Source organism: Natator depressus, chromosome 1 (assembly GCF_965152275.1).
Source record: "Natator depressus isolate rNatDep1 chromosome 1, rNatDep2.hap1, whole genome shotgun sequence".
Classification (NCBI taxonomy): Eukaryota; Metazoa; Chordata; order Testudines; family Cheloniidae; genus Natator; species Natator depressus.
In genome coordinates, this window is record NC_134234.1 from 151,786,784 (window position 1) to 151,802,346 (window position 15,563).

Here is a 15,563-nt window from a genome sequence, read left to right on the forward strand (position 1 = left end):
CCATTCCAGTGGAATATTAAACTGTATTACACGGCTTAGCCACTAGTGGTACTGTGTAAAATACCCTATTTAAACAAACCTCAGCCATTCCTGGCAGAGCATTAAAGGATCTTATGATGGACACATCTGGTATGTAAAAGCAAGCACTGTAGCCAGTCCATATCTGGTACAGAAGAACATGACATAGTGTCAGGAGTAAACTAAGAACAGAAACAGAAAGAAAACAGCAACAAAGGTTGCAGACAAAAGGAAGAAAGATTGCAGGATCTCACCAACATACCTTTATTCGATGCACTGAGAACTTCAGCTTTGTCAAACCTTCAGAATGGGCAGACTGGAAAAAATATTTTCCAAGATTTCGTATTGCTACGAAGCTCCACAAGGAAACTGATGAAATGCAGATATCTTTTGATGTATTCTTTATACCTCAGAGAAATGTGGTTTATGAAAAAGCACGTTTTCACCAGAAAATTCAAGAACCGGGGGAAATGTTGAATGTTTTATAAGAGCTCTGCATACAACGGCTGAAAACTGTGATTTTGGGAATGCAAAACATGAAAATATCAGAGATAGGGTGGTTATTGGGTTAACAGATAAAAGCCTTTCACAGCAACTACAAATGAAGAGAGATGTTACCCTAGCCGCCACAGCTCTACAGGTAGCAAAGCTGTCAGAATTAGTCAAATCACAGAACAAAAGACAGGAGCAACTTGAAAAACCTGAAGCTAGCTTAGAAGCTATAAATAGACACTTGAGTGTTAAAAGTCATTATCATAACACCCCTAAGACAAGGAGTGAGAACTCCCAGGCTAAGAGGGACAAACTCCAGCCTACATGCACAAATTGTACAAAAAGTCATATCCATAGAGATGATGCACATCCAGACGGAGGCACATGGTGTAATAAATGCTTGAAATATGGGTGTTTTGCAGCTGTTTGCTACACAAAAGAAAGTCAGGGAGTTGACTAATATTACAAACAATCCAGAACCATTGTTTCTCTGATCTATCACTTGCAATGACATAGAGCCTGCCTGGAGAGTGAAACTGAATATTCATGGCAAGACTATTGGCTTCAAAATTGACTCAGGAGCTGAAATTTCACAGTCATGCCAGAAGAGACTTTCAATCACCTTCAACCCTACCCAGAGTTAAAGTCATCTGACACAGGTCTGACGAGCCCTGGAGGTATTCTGAACTGCACAGGCCAGTTCACCACAGAAACAGCTTACAAAGACTAAAACTATGCATTCAGAGTGCATGTGTTCAAAGGATCAAAGACCAACAATCTTTTCAGCCACAGTGTGGCAGCCATGAGGGGCCTAGTGAGAAAGGAGAAAGAACTTGATGGAGGATTTGATTATGCTGAACTTTTGAAAGAAGATCCAGTATAGATCAACTTAAGAGACAATGGTTGATCATGAAGTGTACAAACAGTTCTATCAGAGACACACTGGAATAGATTAGTTGCAAACATACGTGAATTCAGAGGACATCACTACCTGGTCATTGTGGACTATTTTTCCAAGTATATAGAAACAACATACTTTAAAGACATAATATGTTGCCCACTTTGGTATTCCAGAACAACTAATGATGGACAAAACCACAATTCACTGCAGCAAAATTTAACTCATTCCGAACATTAAACACAAGCGAATGGAGAGGCTGAGAGAGCTCTACAGACAGCAAAGAAAATCCTACAGCAGGAAGATCCATTTCTTGCTCTTCTGACCTACAAATCAACAGCAATAGCAGATACTTGATATAGTTCAGCACAGAAACTGGTGACCAAGTTCATGTCAAACTAAATGGAGAAAAAGGAGGGACAACTTCAGCTGTTGTAAAGAAAAAGACTTCACTGCCCAGATCATATGTGATCGAGACCAACAGTGGAGAGTTCAACAGAAACTGCTGACATTTACAGTTTGTTCCTCAGAAAAAACCATCAGCAGAAAAAAAAATCTACAGATGGTGGATGCAGAACAAGATGACGACTCAGATTCCAAACTGACTACAGCCAGTTGTTGCAACTAATGGACAGCCAGGTGACCCAAGTTATTACACGTTAGGGTTGTGTAATTAGAAAACCAGTATGATTCAGAGACATTTGAGAGACTGATTCATACTGAACCTCAAAGACAGCGTGATAGCGTAAAAAAGCGTAAATATTGTAAATGGTAGGAACGTAGAGCTTAAAGGAGGTGGTGTAATGGAATGCTAAACTGTATTACCCCGTTCAGCCCCTAGATGGCACTGTGTATAAAATACCTTAGTTAAACGGACCTCAGCCATACCAGACAGAGCACTAAAGGATCTTATGATGAACACACCTGGCATGTATAAGCAAGTCCATATCTGGTACAGAAGAACATGAGACCTGACATCCAATGACTGCAGAAGTTTCATTTAAAGTATTGAGGCTACCACCTGGCTTGTGTGAGTTAATTTTAAATAAGGGTTGCATCATAATCTTCTTATGCATGAAAAGGATTTGCTCCACTTCCTCATCTGTTAGGGAATCACTGTCCTAAGCAAATACTATGACTTTGGTAAAAAGGTCTCAGAATGCATCACTTTAAAAAGGAGTATAAATCTGCATAATTCAAATTTTGAAGACAAAATATAAGTCAGACATCAATAAAAGAGCCATGTTGTTCTGTGAATCAGAATGTTTTTAACTCTATATCCATTTATTCAATGTGTAAACTCACAAACCAAGTCATTAATCACTTGTGCAAAAAAAATCGCATTTTTAAAAGTCACACTATGCAGTATGATAAACTATAATAGTTGTATTTTAATATCAAGTCTTCCTTGAGTAATTTCTTACATTTACCACTTATTAAATTCATTTTTTCTTGTTTGTAACAAAATCAAAAGTAAGCAGGATACACAAAAAAGAAGCAAATACTACACAGTGAATTTAAAATTCTATCAAAAATGGAGAAATATTTAGCTATTAAAGAAGAAAATATATTCAAATTTCTACTGTAAAAATACTTACATCTAGTAGTGTGTGAAGATGCTGATCCTGAAAAACACTGTGTAGAAAATCTAAATCTTTTTCACTGCAGTCTGTAAGTGCATGGATTTCCTCCAGGCTGTCCAGCACCTGTGAGACTGCTCCTGCAGGCAAACAAGCAGAAAAATAAACCAGTAGAGCAAAGACTCATGGTAAACTGACCTTTGGAACAGGAATCTCACACTTCATTCACTGTGACTATCTAAAACAGGATTTTAAAAAGGCTAGAACCTTTATTGAAGAACACACTGAATGAACTTAATGTTATTTAATAGTACAGTCTATATCTTCATTTAATCACAAGCAACAGTTTAAGAGAGCTCTAAGAATGTCTTTGTATTTTTAAAAATCAGATAACAATAGGGATGGATGTTTAGGTGAATTACCAGAATGCTCACACTGCATTTGCTTCATTTTACAACCTACAGTTCTTCTTGAGTTTTTCTATAATTAGCTGAAAATATCTGCAGATTTGACACTTTATCCAGCTGTTTATCTAGAAAAAAGTGTATGAACATAAACTGTGAACCGGTAAATGAGGAACAGCCGAATAATCATTGGTCAATCCCAATCATTTGCATTGTCATTCTATATTTCCCTCATTTCTCCTCAAAATGTTCATTTATGCTGCTTGCTTTTATAGTCTTATTTGCCAACATACAGTAGTGAACATACAGAATGTGTAAAAAAGTCTGAATTTTTAAAATGTATATTCAATTAAAAAAGGGTTGTCTTAAAATTTTCTCTTTTTCAGTAATGTTAAAAATCAATTAGTCAATCTTTTTTCTCCTAAAAATATCCTTGAAAAACTGGGATCATTCACATTAGAACATGCAAAAGACTACTTTAAGAATTTCTAGGCTCAATGGACAAAAAGTGGGAAAAGTAGTGGTATAAGGAACCTCATATCACAGTAAGTGCAATTATTAACAAGATTTTTCCTTACAGTTTTCCCACGCAAGAGAATAGTGAAAGGATTACATTATTCACTTTTTGAAATAAATGGAAGATATTACTTTGTAGGGTTTCCAGTAATGGCTTATCAACAATCCCTTGGATGTCTGAAAGTTCCAGACCTCCTTACCCTGTCCAACAATACTTGCATCTCCCATACATCCATCTCTCTGAACAACTGTTTTTTTGTTTATTGTTTTTCGGGGGAGGGGAAATCCACGACCCCCAAGGACTTCTCCCCCACCATAAATCTGGAAAGTGAGTGATTAAGAGATGTGCAGATGGCTCCTCTGACGCCCCAAATCAATGCATGTGTGTTCTATTCTACTTAGGCTTTTAAACTATGCCTTCTGCCATGGTATCTAAGTGTCCATCTTGCCATGCTACTGAATATATGTGCTCCCCCCAAACTTGCCTGCAAAAGAGTTGAGGCAGTAGACCAGCATGATCGCAGGCATCAGAAAACTATTTCTGAATCTTCTACATCAGAGAAAATGATGGGTTTACCACAAAAAGATGTGTCTACAAACATGTCTAACATGTATAGTTTGGAAATTGGGTCAGAAGTCTTATGAGATTCAAGATCTCTTATTAGAATACCTGGTTTCATAAGAGCCATAAATACTGTGAAAGGAGCCCCTCTCATAGTATTTCCACTTTTCCCCAAAACTAGAAAATGGAGAGAAGAATGAAAATTAGAAGCACACAATGTTAACTCAGCTTTATCAGACCCTAAACAATGGTTGAGATTTGAGAGAGTTATTGAAGAAGTGTAACAGGGTCTACAAACCCCATACTGAGCATAGACAAGTCTCCTGTTTACAAGCAAGCAGCTTGATCACACCCCTACGCAGCTGCTAGAGCTGCCAATCACTGAGCTGCAGGCAATAGAAGAAACAAGACTGCTATAAAGGGGAGAGTACAGACAAGGAAAGGGAGACAGAAGGGCCTGGGATAGCAAGGTAGTGACAGCTTTATACCAGGCTGCCTCCAGGAGACCGAAGGGAACTACAAGCCCAAAAAGTGAAGGGCTGACAGGATTAATTAGAGATGAGGGTCCAGGAACTGACCTGACAGAGCATACTAAGGCGAGCCAGTCAGGAGAAACTGAGGCTCATCGAGAGACCACCCCAAGAGGTGGTGACAGGAAGGTTCGGGTGGATTTTTATTTTATCTGAATTAGTTCACCAATCCTTAGAAAGAGTCAGTCTGTCTCTTTACCATATGGAAAGAACCCTTAAACATTTTAAAACAATTTTTATCAAGATGGTGGTGAAGGACCCAGAACATGTACACCAAAGCCTATCTACACTAGCAGTCCACCAGTAGCAGAAACAGCACAGGGGTAGTGCAGACAGGGTTCAGGTATTTTCACCGCCAGTTTATCTAACCATTTATTTCTGGCTTTTTGGAGAAGGTTAAAATTATACTCCTGGAGATAATGAGTGGAAAGGAACTTTCTGTAGTTGATTAACTCAACCTCCCAGTGAATTAGTTTGTGTTTGAATGTTTGTTTTTTAACACTGCTGGCTTATTATGCTATTGTAAGATTATAAGGGTCCTCCTAAATCTCTTTTATAGATCTGTTTTTACTATTACTTAAATTTAAAGAAATAAATAAAAGATAAATATCACTAGAACCTGAATCCTATGTACAATACAATTTCCATAATTACTACACCCAGTGGAGTTACACTACTGGAGAAGTACAGACCCCAATTTTCCTAGTGTAGATGTAACCTGTGTGCTACAGCTACCCTCCATCAATAACCTTGAATCTACATTGTCATTAGAGTGCTGTTGGAACAGGAATTTCTGTCATCCAGAAAATTTCTCATGTCTGAAATTCTTGTCATTCAGAATTGGAACAAAAGTTGGACATATGAAATTTTCCATGTAAGGGTCTGTAACGGGGCATACAAGCCTCTACACAAGGCAGGATGGGGTTAATGGACTACAGAAGGACAATTAGCCTCAGTTAAAACACCTGTAGCAGGAAGTAGGCCTCCAGGGAGGGGCTTAAAAAGAAAAGCCCTGCTCATTTGGAAGGGGCAAGCAGAGAGAGCAGATGGAAAACACTGTGGAAGAAAAAGCTAGGTAGGCCCAGGGACTGGGGAAGACTTATGCCTAGTAGAGTTACCAAAGGAACTTAGTTTATGTTGCTTTACACTTGTTTTGGACTTTGATTGTCCTGGAAGGAGTAGAACTGTCAGAGACCTAGCCTGAAGGCTGAGTCTTTGTAACCCAGAAGACAGAGCATAGGCAGAGCAGGACCAGCTGGAAAACTGAAGCAAGTGCTTGCTGTACCACACAATGCCAGAAGGGGGCGCTCTGGTAAAGACATGCAGTAACACATGGTGGAGAATGCAAATAGTTGATCAGCCCCTGAAATTGAGGGGAAACTGATGCTTGCGAGTACTGACTGACACCCCTCCCAACCTGGGTAATTAGGGAAGATGTAGGAGTTGGTACCACTGGTAACTGTGCAGCAGCAGTAGACAGCCGTGCTACAGTGGCAGCAGGAACAGCACAAAAAGACACAGACGCTGCTCCTGCAATTGATGGAGAGCCTGCAGAAACAGCAAGAGGCACAACTTGCCACTCAACAACCATAGCAGGAGGCCCATTTCCAGCAACAAGAGTGGCTACAGAAGCAGCTTGACCAAGTTGCTTCGGGGGCTTGGGCTGGTACTGGAGAGAGTAGCTTGGGCAAACTGGTCCCTCGCCTGGCAACAACAGTGGGGCCAGAGCCTGACCAGGAGGATCTTTCTCTGTACCTTTGAACAAGTGGCCAGTGCAGTGGGCTGGGAAGAGTCTACCTGGAAGGCCCCCAGAGCACCATTTTGGATGTGTGAGATGCAAGCAGCCTACTGCATGGTTACTGACAAACAGGCAGGCTCCTATCCTGTGGTAAAGGTTGTTCTCTTGGATACATGGGGACTGTCAGTGGAAGTGTACCAGCTTTTTTATGGGCTGAACCATTCCTGCAGAGAGCACAACCAAGGGTACTGGCTCAGAGGTTATGGGCATAATCATCAAGGGGGCGGGCCTTGGGGCTGTCTGCTTGTTTGTTTCAGGGAAGCCTGGCTGTTTAAAAATAGCCAGAGCTTCGCGAACCAGCTGAGCGGCGGCGAACCAGCTGAGCAGCGGGGGACAGCAGAGCAGCACACAGCAGGAGTTTGCCTGGGAATTCGCCTGGAGTGAGCCCAGGGAGGCTTACAACTTGCCAACTTCTCCGAGGAAGCTCATAGTAGGAAGGTGATATGGAAGGGGGGGGTTCAGCTGTTGTGACCTGCACTGGATGTGCCATGTTTGTCTTTCTTCCACAGGACAGAAGCGACTTTGTCTGTACAAAGTGCAAGCTGGTCTCCATATTGGAAGAGAAGATTGAAGGTCTGGAGCAACAGATAACGACCCTGCGTTGCATACGAGAATCTGAGGATTTTCTGGACAAACGTCAGGATATGCTTCTACAGGCGCAAAGCTCTAAAGATTTAGAGCAGGTTGCACTGCGGAGCCAAGAGGCCAGTGAAGAAGCTTGGCAACATGTGACCTCCAGAAGAAGAAGGGGGAATGTCCGAGTTCCAGCAACGCAGACACAGGTAACTAACCGCTTTCATGTTCTCTCCACAGGTACCATTGCGGAGAGTGGACCAGACGATACGTCTGAGGGGAGAAAGCAGAAGGAGACTCCACTGGTTGGAAGGCATGAGATGCGATGTCCTGAGGTTGGGGGTTCCACGACCACCACTCCCAAGAGAAGGAGGCGGGTGGTGGTGGTCGGGGACACTCTCCTCCGGGGAACTGAGTCATCTATCTGCCGCCCTGACCGGGAAAACCAAGAAGTCTGCTGCTTGCCAGGGGCTAAGATTCGCGATGTGACGGAGAGACTGCCGAGACTCATCAAGCCCTCGGATCGCTACCCCTTCCTGCTTCTCCACGTGGGCACCAATGATACTGCCAAGAATGACCTTGAGCGGATCACTGCGGACTACGTGGCTCTGGGAAGAAGGATAAAGGAGTTTGAGGCGCAAGTGGTGTTCTCGTCCATCCTCCCCGTGGAAGGAAAAGGCCAGGGCAGGGACCGTCGAATCATGGAAGTCAACGAATGGCTACGCAGGTGGTGTCGGAGAGAAGGCTTTGGATTCTTTGACCATGGGATGGTGTTCCATGAAGGAGGAGTGCTGGGAGAGACGGGCTCCATCTTACGAAGAGAGGGAAGAGCATCTTTGCGAGCAGGCTGGCTAACCTAGTAAGGAGGGCTTTAAACTAGGTTCACTGGGGGAAGGAGACCAAAGCCCTGAGGTAAGTGGGAAAACGGGATACCGGGAGGAAGCACAGGCAGGAACATCTGTGAGGGGAGGGCTCCTGCCTCATACTGAGAACGAGGGGCAATCAGCAGGTTCTCTTAAGTGCTTATATACGAATGCACAAAGCCTTGGAAACAAGCAGGGAGAACTGGAGGTCCTGGTGATGTCAGGGAATTATGACGTGATTGGAATAACAGAGACTTGGTGGGATAACTCACATGACTGGAGTACTGTCATGGATGGTTCAGGAAGGACAGGCAGGGCAGAAAAGGTGGGGGAGTAGCACTGTATGTAAGGGAGCAGTATGACTGCTCAGAGCTCCGGTACAAAACTGCAGAAAAACCTGAGTGTCTCTGGATTAAGTTTAGAAGTGTGAGCAACAAGAGTGATGTAGTGGTGGGAGTCTGCTATAGACCACCGGATCAGGGGGATGAGGTGGATGAGGCTTTCTTCTGGCATCTCGCAGAAGTTACTAGATCGCACGCCCTGGTTCTCATGGGTGACTTCAATTTTCCTGATATTTGCTGGGAGAGCAATACAGCGGTGCATAGACAATCCAGGAAGTTTTTGGAAGGCGTAGGGGACAATTTCCTGGTGCAAGTGCTAGACGAGCCAACTAGGGGGGGAACTTTTCTTGACCTCCTGCTCACAAACAGGGAAGAATTATTGGGGGAAGCAAAAGTGGATGGGAATCTGGGAGGCAGTGACCATGAGATGGTCGAGTTCAGGATCCTGACACAGGGAAGAAAGGTAAACAGCAGGATACGGACCCTGGACTTCAGGAAAGCAGACTTTGACTCCCTCAGGGAGCAGATGGGTAAGATCCCCTGGGGTACTAACATGAAGGGGAAAGGAGTCCAGGAGAGCTGGCTGTATTTCAAGGAATCCCTGTTGAGGTTACAGGGACAAACCATCCCGATGAGTCGAAAGAATAGTAAATATGGCAGGCGACCAGCTTGGCTTAATGGTGAAATCCTAGCGGATCTTAAACATAAAAAAGAAGCTTACAAGAAGTGGAAGGTTGGACATATGACCAGGGAAGAGTATAAAAATATTGCTCGGGCATGTAGGAATGAAATCAGGAGGGCCAAATCGCACCTGGAGCTGCAGCTAGCAAGAGATGTCAAGAGTAACAAGAAGGGTTTCTTCAGGTATGTTGGCAACAAGAAGAAAGCCAAGGAAAGTGTGGGCCCCTTACTGAATGAGGGAGGCAACCTAGTGACAGAGGATGTGGAAAAAGCTAATGTGCTCAATGCTTTTTTTGCCTCTGTCTTCACTAACAAGGACAGCTCCCAGACTGCTGCGCTGGGCATCGCAACATGGGGAGTAGATGGCCAGCCCTCTGTGGAGAAAGAGGTGGTTAGGGACTATTTAGAAAAGCTGGACGTGCACAAGTCCATGGGGCCGGACGAGTTGCATCCGAGAGTGCTAAAGGAATTGGCGGATGTGATTGCAGAGCCATTGGCCATTATCTTTGAAAACTCGTGGCGAACGGGGGAAGTCCCGGATGACTGGAAAAAGGCTAATGTAGTGCCAATCTTTTAAAAAGGGAAGAAGGAGGATCCTGGGAACTACAGGCCAGTCAGCCTCCCCTCAGTCCCCGGAAAAATCATGGAGCAGGTCCTCAAGGAATCAATCCTGAAGCACTTACACGAGAGGAAAGTGATCAGGAACAGTCAGCATGGATTCACCAAGGGTAGGTCATGCCTGACTAATCTAATCGCCTTCTATGATGAGATTACTGATTCTGTGGATGAAGGGAAAGCAGTGGATGTATTGTTTCTTGACTTTAGCAAAGCTTTTGACACGGTCTCCCACAGTATTCTTGTCAGCAAGTTAAGGAAGTATGGGCTGGATGAATGCACTATAAGATGGGTAGAAAGTTGGCTAGATTGTCGGGCTCAAGGGGTAGTGATCAATGGCTCCATGTCTAGTTGGCAGTCGGTGTCAGGTGGAGTGCCCCAGGGGTCGGTCCTGGGGCCGGTTTTGTTCAACATCTTCATAAATGATCTGGAGGATGGTGTGGATTGCACTCTTAGCAAATTTGCGGATGATACTAAACTGGGAGGAGTGGTAGATACGTTGGAGGGCAGAGATAGGATACAGAGGGACCTGGACAAATTGGAGGATTGGGCCAAAAGAAACCTGATGAGGTTCAATAAGGATAAATGCAGGGTCCTGCACTTAGGACGGAAGAACCCAATGCACAGCTACAGACTGGGGACCAAACGGCTAGGCAGCAGTTCTGCGGAAAAGGACCTAGGGGTGACAGTGGACGAGAAGCTGGATATAAGTCAGCAGTGTGCCCTTGTTGCCAAGAAGGCCAATGGCATTTTGGGATGTATAAGTAGGGGCATAGCGAGCAGATCGAGGGACGTGATCGTTCCCCTCTATTCGACATTGGTGAGGCCTCATCTGGAGTACTGTGTCCAGTTTTGGGCCCCACACTACAAGAAGGATGTGGATAAATTGGAGAGAGTCCAGCGAAGGGCAACAAAAATGATTAGGGGTCTGGAACACATGACTTATGAGGAGAGGCTGAGGGAACTGGGATTGTTTAGTCTGCGGAAGAGAAGAATGAGGGGGGATTTGATAGCTGCTTTCAACTACCTGAGAGGTGGTTCCAAAGAGGATGGTTCTAGACTATTCTCGGTGGTAGAAGATGACAGGACAAGGAGTAATGGTCTCAAGTTGCAGTTGGGGAGATTTCAGTTGGATATTAGGAAAAACTTTTTCACTAGGAGGGTGGTGAAACACTGGAATGCGTTACCTAGGGAGGTGGTAGAATCTCCTTCCTTAAAAACTTCTAAGGTCAGGCTTGACAAAGCCCTGGCTGGGATGATTTAATTGGGGATTGGTCCTGCTTTGAGCAGGGGGTTGGACTAGATGACCTCCTGAGGTCCCTTCCAACCCTGATATTCTATGATTCTATGATCATGCAGTGAAATCCCAGAGACTTGTTCCACAGGGAAAATTGTGGACCAAGTGGTCCTAGAACAGTTCTTGAAGGTTCTATCCATGGGAGCCCAAAACTGGGTAAGGCAATTCTAGGGTGCCTCAGCAGGTGTGGCCCCCGAGTGGGAAGAAATCTCTTTTGACGCCAAAGGAACCAAGTGGCCTGAATGGTATGGCAGACTAGGAGTGGCCCCTGGGGAGACCAGAAGAGGAGATATCCCAATCTGGGGAATTGCAGGGTAGACCTCAATGGGAGAGGGTCCCTGAGTAGCCCAAAATGGGGGGATGCATAGGAGCTACCAAGGCCCCAGTCACTCCTACAATCTAGCAGAAGCACGTCTGGGTGTGGTCAAGGAAGTCCAATGGTATGCTTCAGATGCTCAAGCATAGGAATATCAGACAAGAATATGATTACCTGGGCTGTTCTTACAGCCACGTTTGTGGCCTGGGGTCCTCTCCGAATGGCAATGGGACTCAGCGGTATGTGGTACCAATTTGGCTGCAGACATGCCAGTGAAATATCTCATGAACTCAGGTTGCAGGCACACTCTTGTATGCGGAAAATGGAGTTTTGGTAAAGAGGATGGACTGGCATCTCCCCATGCATGTTGCTTGTGGCACATAGTGAGAAAATGTCTACCACCACCCATGACAGAGGTTGAGCTGGGAGTACAGGGCTGGAGAGGATAGTAAAGGATCTTCCATGGCTTGTGAGCTTTGGAAGTGACTGGCAAGGTTCCCCAGCCCTGATGTAGAGAAAAGTAACACCCAAGCTGGTGGAAAGGAAAGGTGTCATGAATCCAGAGCAACAGCTTAGAAAATCAGTGGCCCATCGGAAGAGGAGTGGAGGAAGTGGGAGGTTCAAGTTCAGACTGCTGATGGGGCAGAGGGAAAACCCTTCATCATCTTAAAAATGTACAGAAACAGCTGAAAGATTGCCAACAAAAGCTGGAGAACATAAGCACCTCCCAGGAGAAGATCATTAAACAGATGACAAAGCCGAAACAAGAGTTAGCACAATCTAGGGTCTAGGCCAGGGGTGAGCTAACTACAGCCCGCAAGCTCCCGCTGGGGAGCAGGGTCAGGGGCCACACCAGCAGCTCGGCCCCGCTCTGGTGCTCCAGCCAGGGCACTGGGTTGGGGGCCGGACCATGCGGCTCGGCCCCACTCCCGCTCCCGAAACCACTCGATCCCATCCCGGAGTACCCTCCTGCATCCCAAACCTCTCATTCCCAGCCGAACCTCAGAGCCCGCTCCCCGAGCTGGAACCTGCCCTTCCCACGCACCTGCCCCAGCCCTGATCCCTCTCCCGCTCTCCGAACCCCTCGGTCCCAGCCCACAGCACCCTCCTACACCCCAAACTCCTCATCCTCAGCCCCACCCCAGAGCCCGCACCCCCAGAGCCCACACCCCAACCCCAATTTTGTGAGCATTCATGGCCCGCCATACAATTTCTAGTCCCCGATGTGGCCCTCCGGCTAAAAAGTTTGCCCATCCCTGGTCTAGGCGGAGTATGGGAAACAGTACTGCTTGATGCTGGAGCAAGAATTAGCTAGGCTCCAGGCAGGGAAGAATGCCAAGGAGTGGAATCTTATGACAGAGACTGAACATTGTACAGTGGGGATCTGGACAGTACCTCATGCAGAAGCAGGAGCTATGTGGGTCACTACAGCCCCTCATAAGCAGGCTAGGGCCTATGTAGGTGGCTGAGGTGAAAGTAGTGTTCACTTGTGGAAGGGGAGTCAGGGGACAGCCCCTCTGCAAGAACAACTCATGGCCACAGAACATGCTCCACAAGCAACCCTAGGAGAAAAAGAACAGCTGACTGTGGAACATCAGGCAACTCAGGGAGTGGTCATCTGCCCATGATGGTTAGTTAACCTGAAGGAGAGTTGGAGACCGAGTGTGGAAATCTCAAAACCCCAGGGAAAGAAACATATAGAGCCTGTTAGGTACACTCTTAAGAGGGTGGGTGTGTAATGGGGCACACAAGCCTCCATGGAAGTCAAGAAGGGGTTAATGCACTATTGAAGGCCCTATTAGCCCAAATTAAGATATCTGGAACATGAGGAAGGCCTCCAGGAAGGAGCTTAAAAAGCAAGCCCTGCTCACTTGAAGACGGCGTGACTTGAAGAGTAGACGTGGTGGAACGTTCCGATAATGCAGAACTAGCATTTTCTGACAGAAAACTGTTCAACTGTAAAATTTTCAATTAGCTCCAACTGTCATACTGCCATACAAATTGGAACCTGTAAATCACTTCCATCCCCTGGACTGCTCCGACCCAACAACACACTTAAACACAGGCTGAAGTGCTTTGCTGGATTAGGGCTTAGACGACTAACAGGTTTGTCTATGTTCAGTTTCTATGAAAATATACAGGTGTGACTATGGAGGAAAGGCTGTAATTCTCATGTGATATTGTTAAAAGAACCTTCTGTACCTCTAAAGAATGGTTACATACCTTACAGTAACTGTGGTTCTTTGAGATATTGTAGTCAGTGTGGATCCCACTTTAGGTGGGCATGTGCCTCATGCTTGCAAGATGAGATTTTTTTTAAATAGCAGTGTCCACTGGGTCTGCACATGCACTCCATACTTTCATTTGAGGGCATAAAAAGGCAGGGTGGCTGCAACCCTCCCTCAGTTCTCTTGAACTTCAAAGCCTGTGTTGCTGAGGACTCCAAAAAACAGGGATGGAGGTCAGGTTGTGGGATCCATACTGACTACATCTCAAAGAACCACAGCCACTGTAGAGTAAGTAAACATTCTTTCTTCTTTGAGAATATATCCATATAGATCCCACCATGCGTGACTGGAAAACAGTATCTTCTCTGGATGGTGGGATTAAGATGCGCCAGTCTCAGTCAAATGATGACTGGAGTACTTCTCTCCAAAATTTGCATAAGAACTAGTCACCATATCATCAGTGTAATGCTTGTAAAAGTCACCTTTATATATCTCAGATACTGGCACATTTTTGAAGCAGGCTGAAGACACAGCCTGTGTCCCAGTGGAGCGCACCCTGACATTCACTAGCTAACTGATAGTAGGTGGAAATACTTTGTGACCCACAGAGAAATTCTCTGTGATGAGATCTGGCTTGACCTTTTGATGAGCCAGATATAGCAAGAAAGCAATGAGGAGACAGTCTAAAGGACTTGGTCCTGCCCAGGTAATAGAGCAAGGCTCTGGGAACATCCGAAGAAAAGTAGCTTCTTTTCTTCCTGAAGCCACACTTGATGCCAGGGGAGGACTGGAATGTTAATCATAGAATATTAGGGTTGGAAGAGACCTCAGGAGGTCATCTAGTCCAACCCCCTGCTCAAAGCAGGACCAACCCCAACTAAATCATCCCAGCCAGGCCTTTGTCAAGCCAGGCCTTAAAAACCAAAAAGGAAGGAGATTCCACCACCTCCCTAGGTAACCCATTCCAGTGCTTCACCACCCTCCTGAATCAACTGGTTCAGATGAAACTCCAGGACACCTAAGGGATGAACTTGGAGTGTTGTCTCATTACCATCTTGTCCCTACTAAAGGATGTGTGAGGAGATTTGACTATGAGGAGCATGGCACTTGCTGGCATTCAATGCCGAGGTGACGGCCACTAGAAAGACGTTTGAGGGTAGGGTGATGTAATCAAACAGTCTAACAGCAGCCTGAATGAAAGCTATAAGAGCTTCAGGAGGAAGATGTTGAGATTCTACATAGGAATCAGGTCTCTAACAGGTGAGCAAGCATTCAGAAGGCCCTTAAGGAATCTCGATACTGACTAATGCCATTCCTGCCACAAGGGTGCCTGAGCCCTATGGGGAGGGCTGGCAGGCCTTTCAGTGATGTCAACCTTGGTCCTCAGAGGAAAGGTTTTTTGCTTGAAGGTGGTGAGAACGTACAGCCTGGCGATGGAGAGAACAGCTAGACCTCCCCATAGGCAGTGCTGAGGAACACAGTGCTCTCGGTAGCAGGGTTTGCTGTCTCAGACTGGCAGCTGTCTCAGTACTGATGATGGTCATATTTTCCTGGCGGCTCATCTTCTGTTATAGGTATCGATGCCGAGGGGTGCACTGCCGGAGTCAATGCAGGCTCGCCAGCCCTCAATGCTATGTAGGGCTTGGTGGCTTTGTCCCCTGAGGCTTTAGGTGGTCTGTCTTTATGGGAGGATACTGAGATGTGCCTGGTGTGTCTGCCTCTTTGTTTGGAGCAGCCTGTTTGGTGTCAGACTTCAGTATCAGAGGCATCTGTGGTACTGGTATGGTCTGATTTGGTGCCAGGGTATCAGTGCTGATGTTTGTGTTTGTGCCAGGTCTTTCCTTGGCATCA

General features: G+C 45.6%; 1 protein-coding gene across 10 annotated transcripts in view; it reads right to left on the bottom strand.

The window, feature by feature from the left end:
- Positions 1 to 15,563, bottom strand: part of CASK (calcium/calmodulin dependent serine protein kinase) — a 411,477-nt gene that overhangs the window by 101,227 nt on the left and 294,687 nt on the right. For all 10 annotated transcript variants that reach the window (XM_074969135.1, XM_074969125.1, XM_074969132.1 and 7 more), the window contains one exon: positions 3,007 to 3,128. In XM_074969135.1, the coding sequence (XP_074825236.1) occupies positions 3,007 to 3,128 (122 nt within the window). The remainder of the gene's footprint in view (positions 1 to 3,006; positions 3,129 to 15,563) is intronic.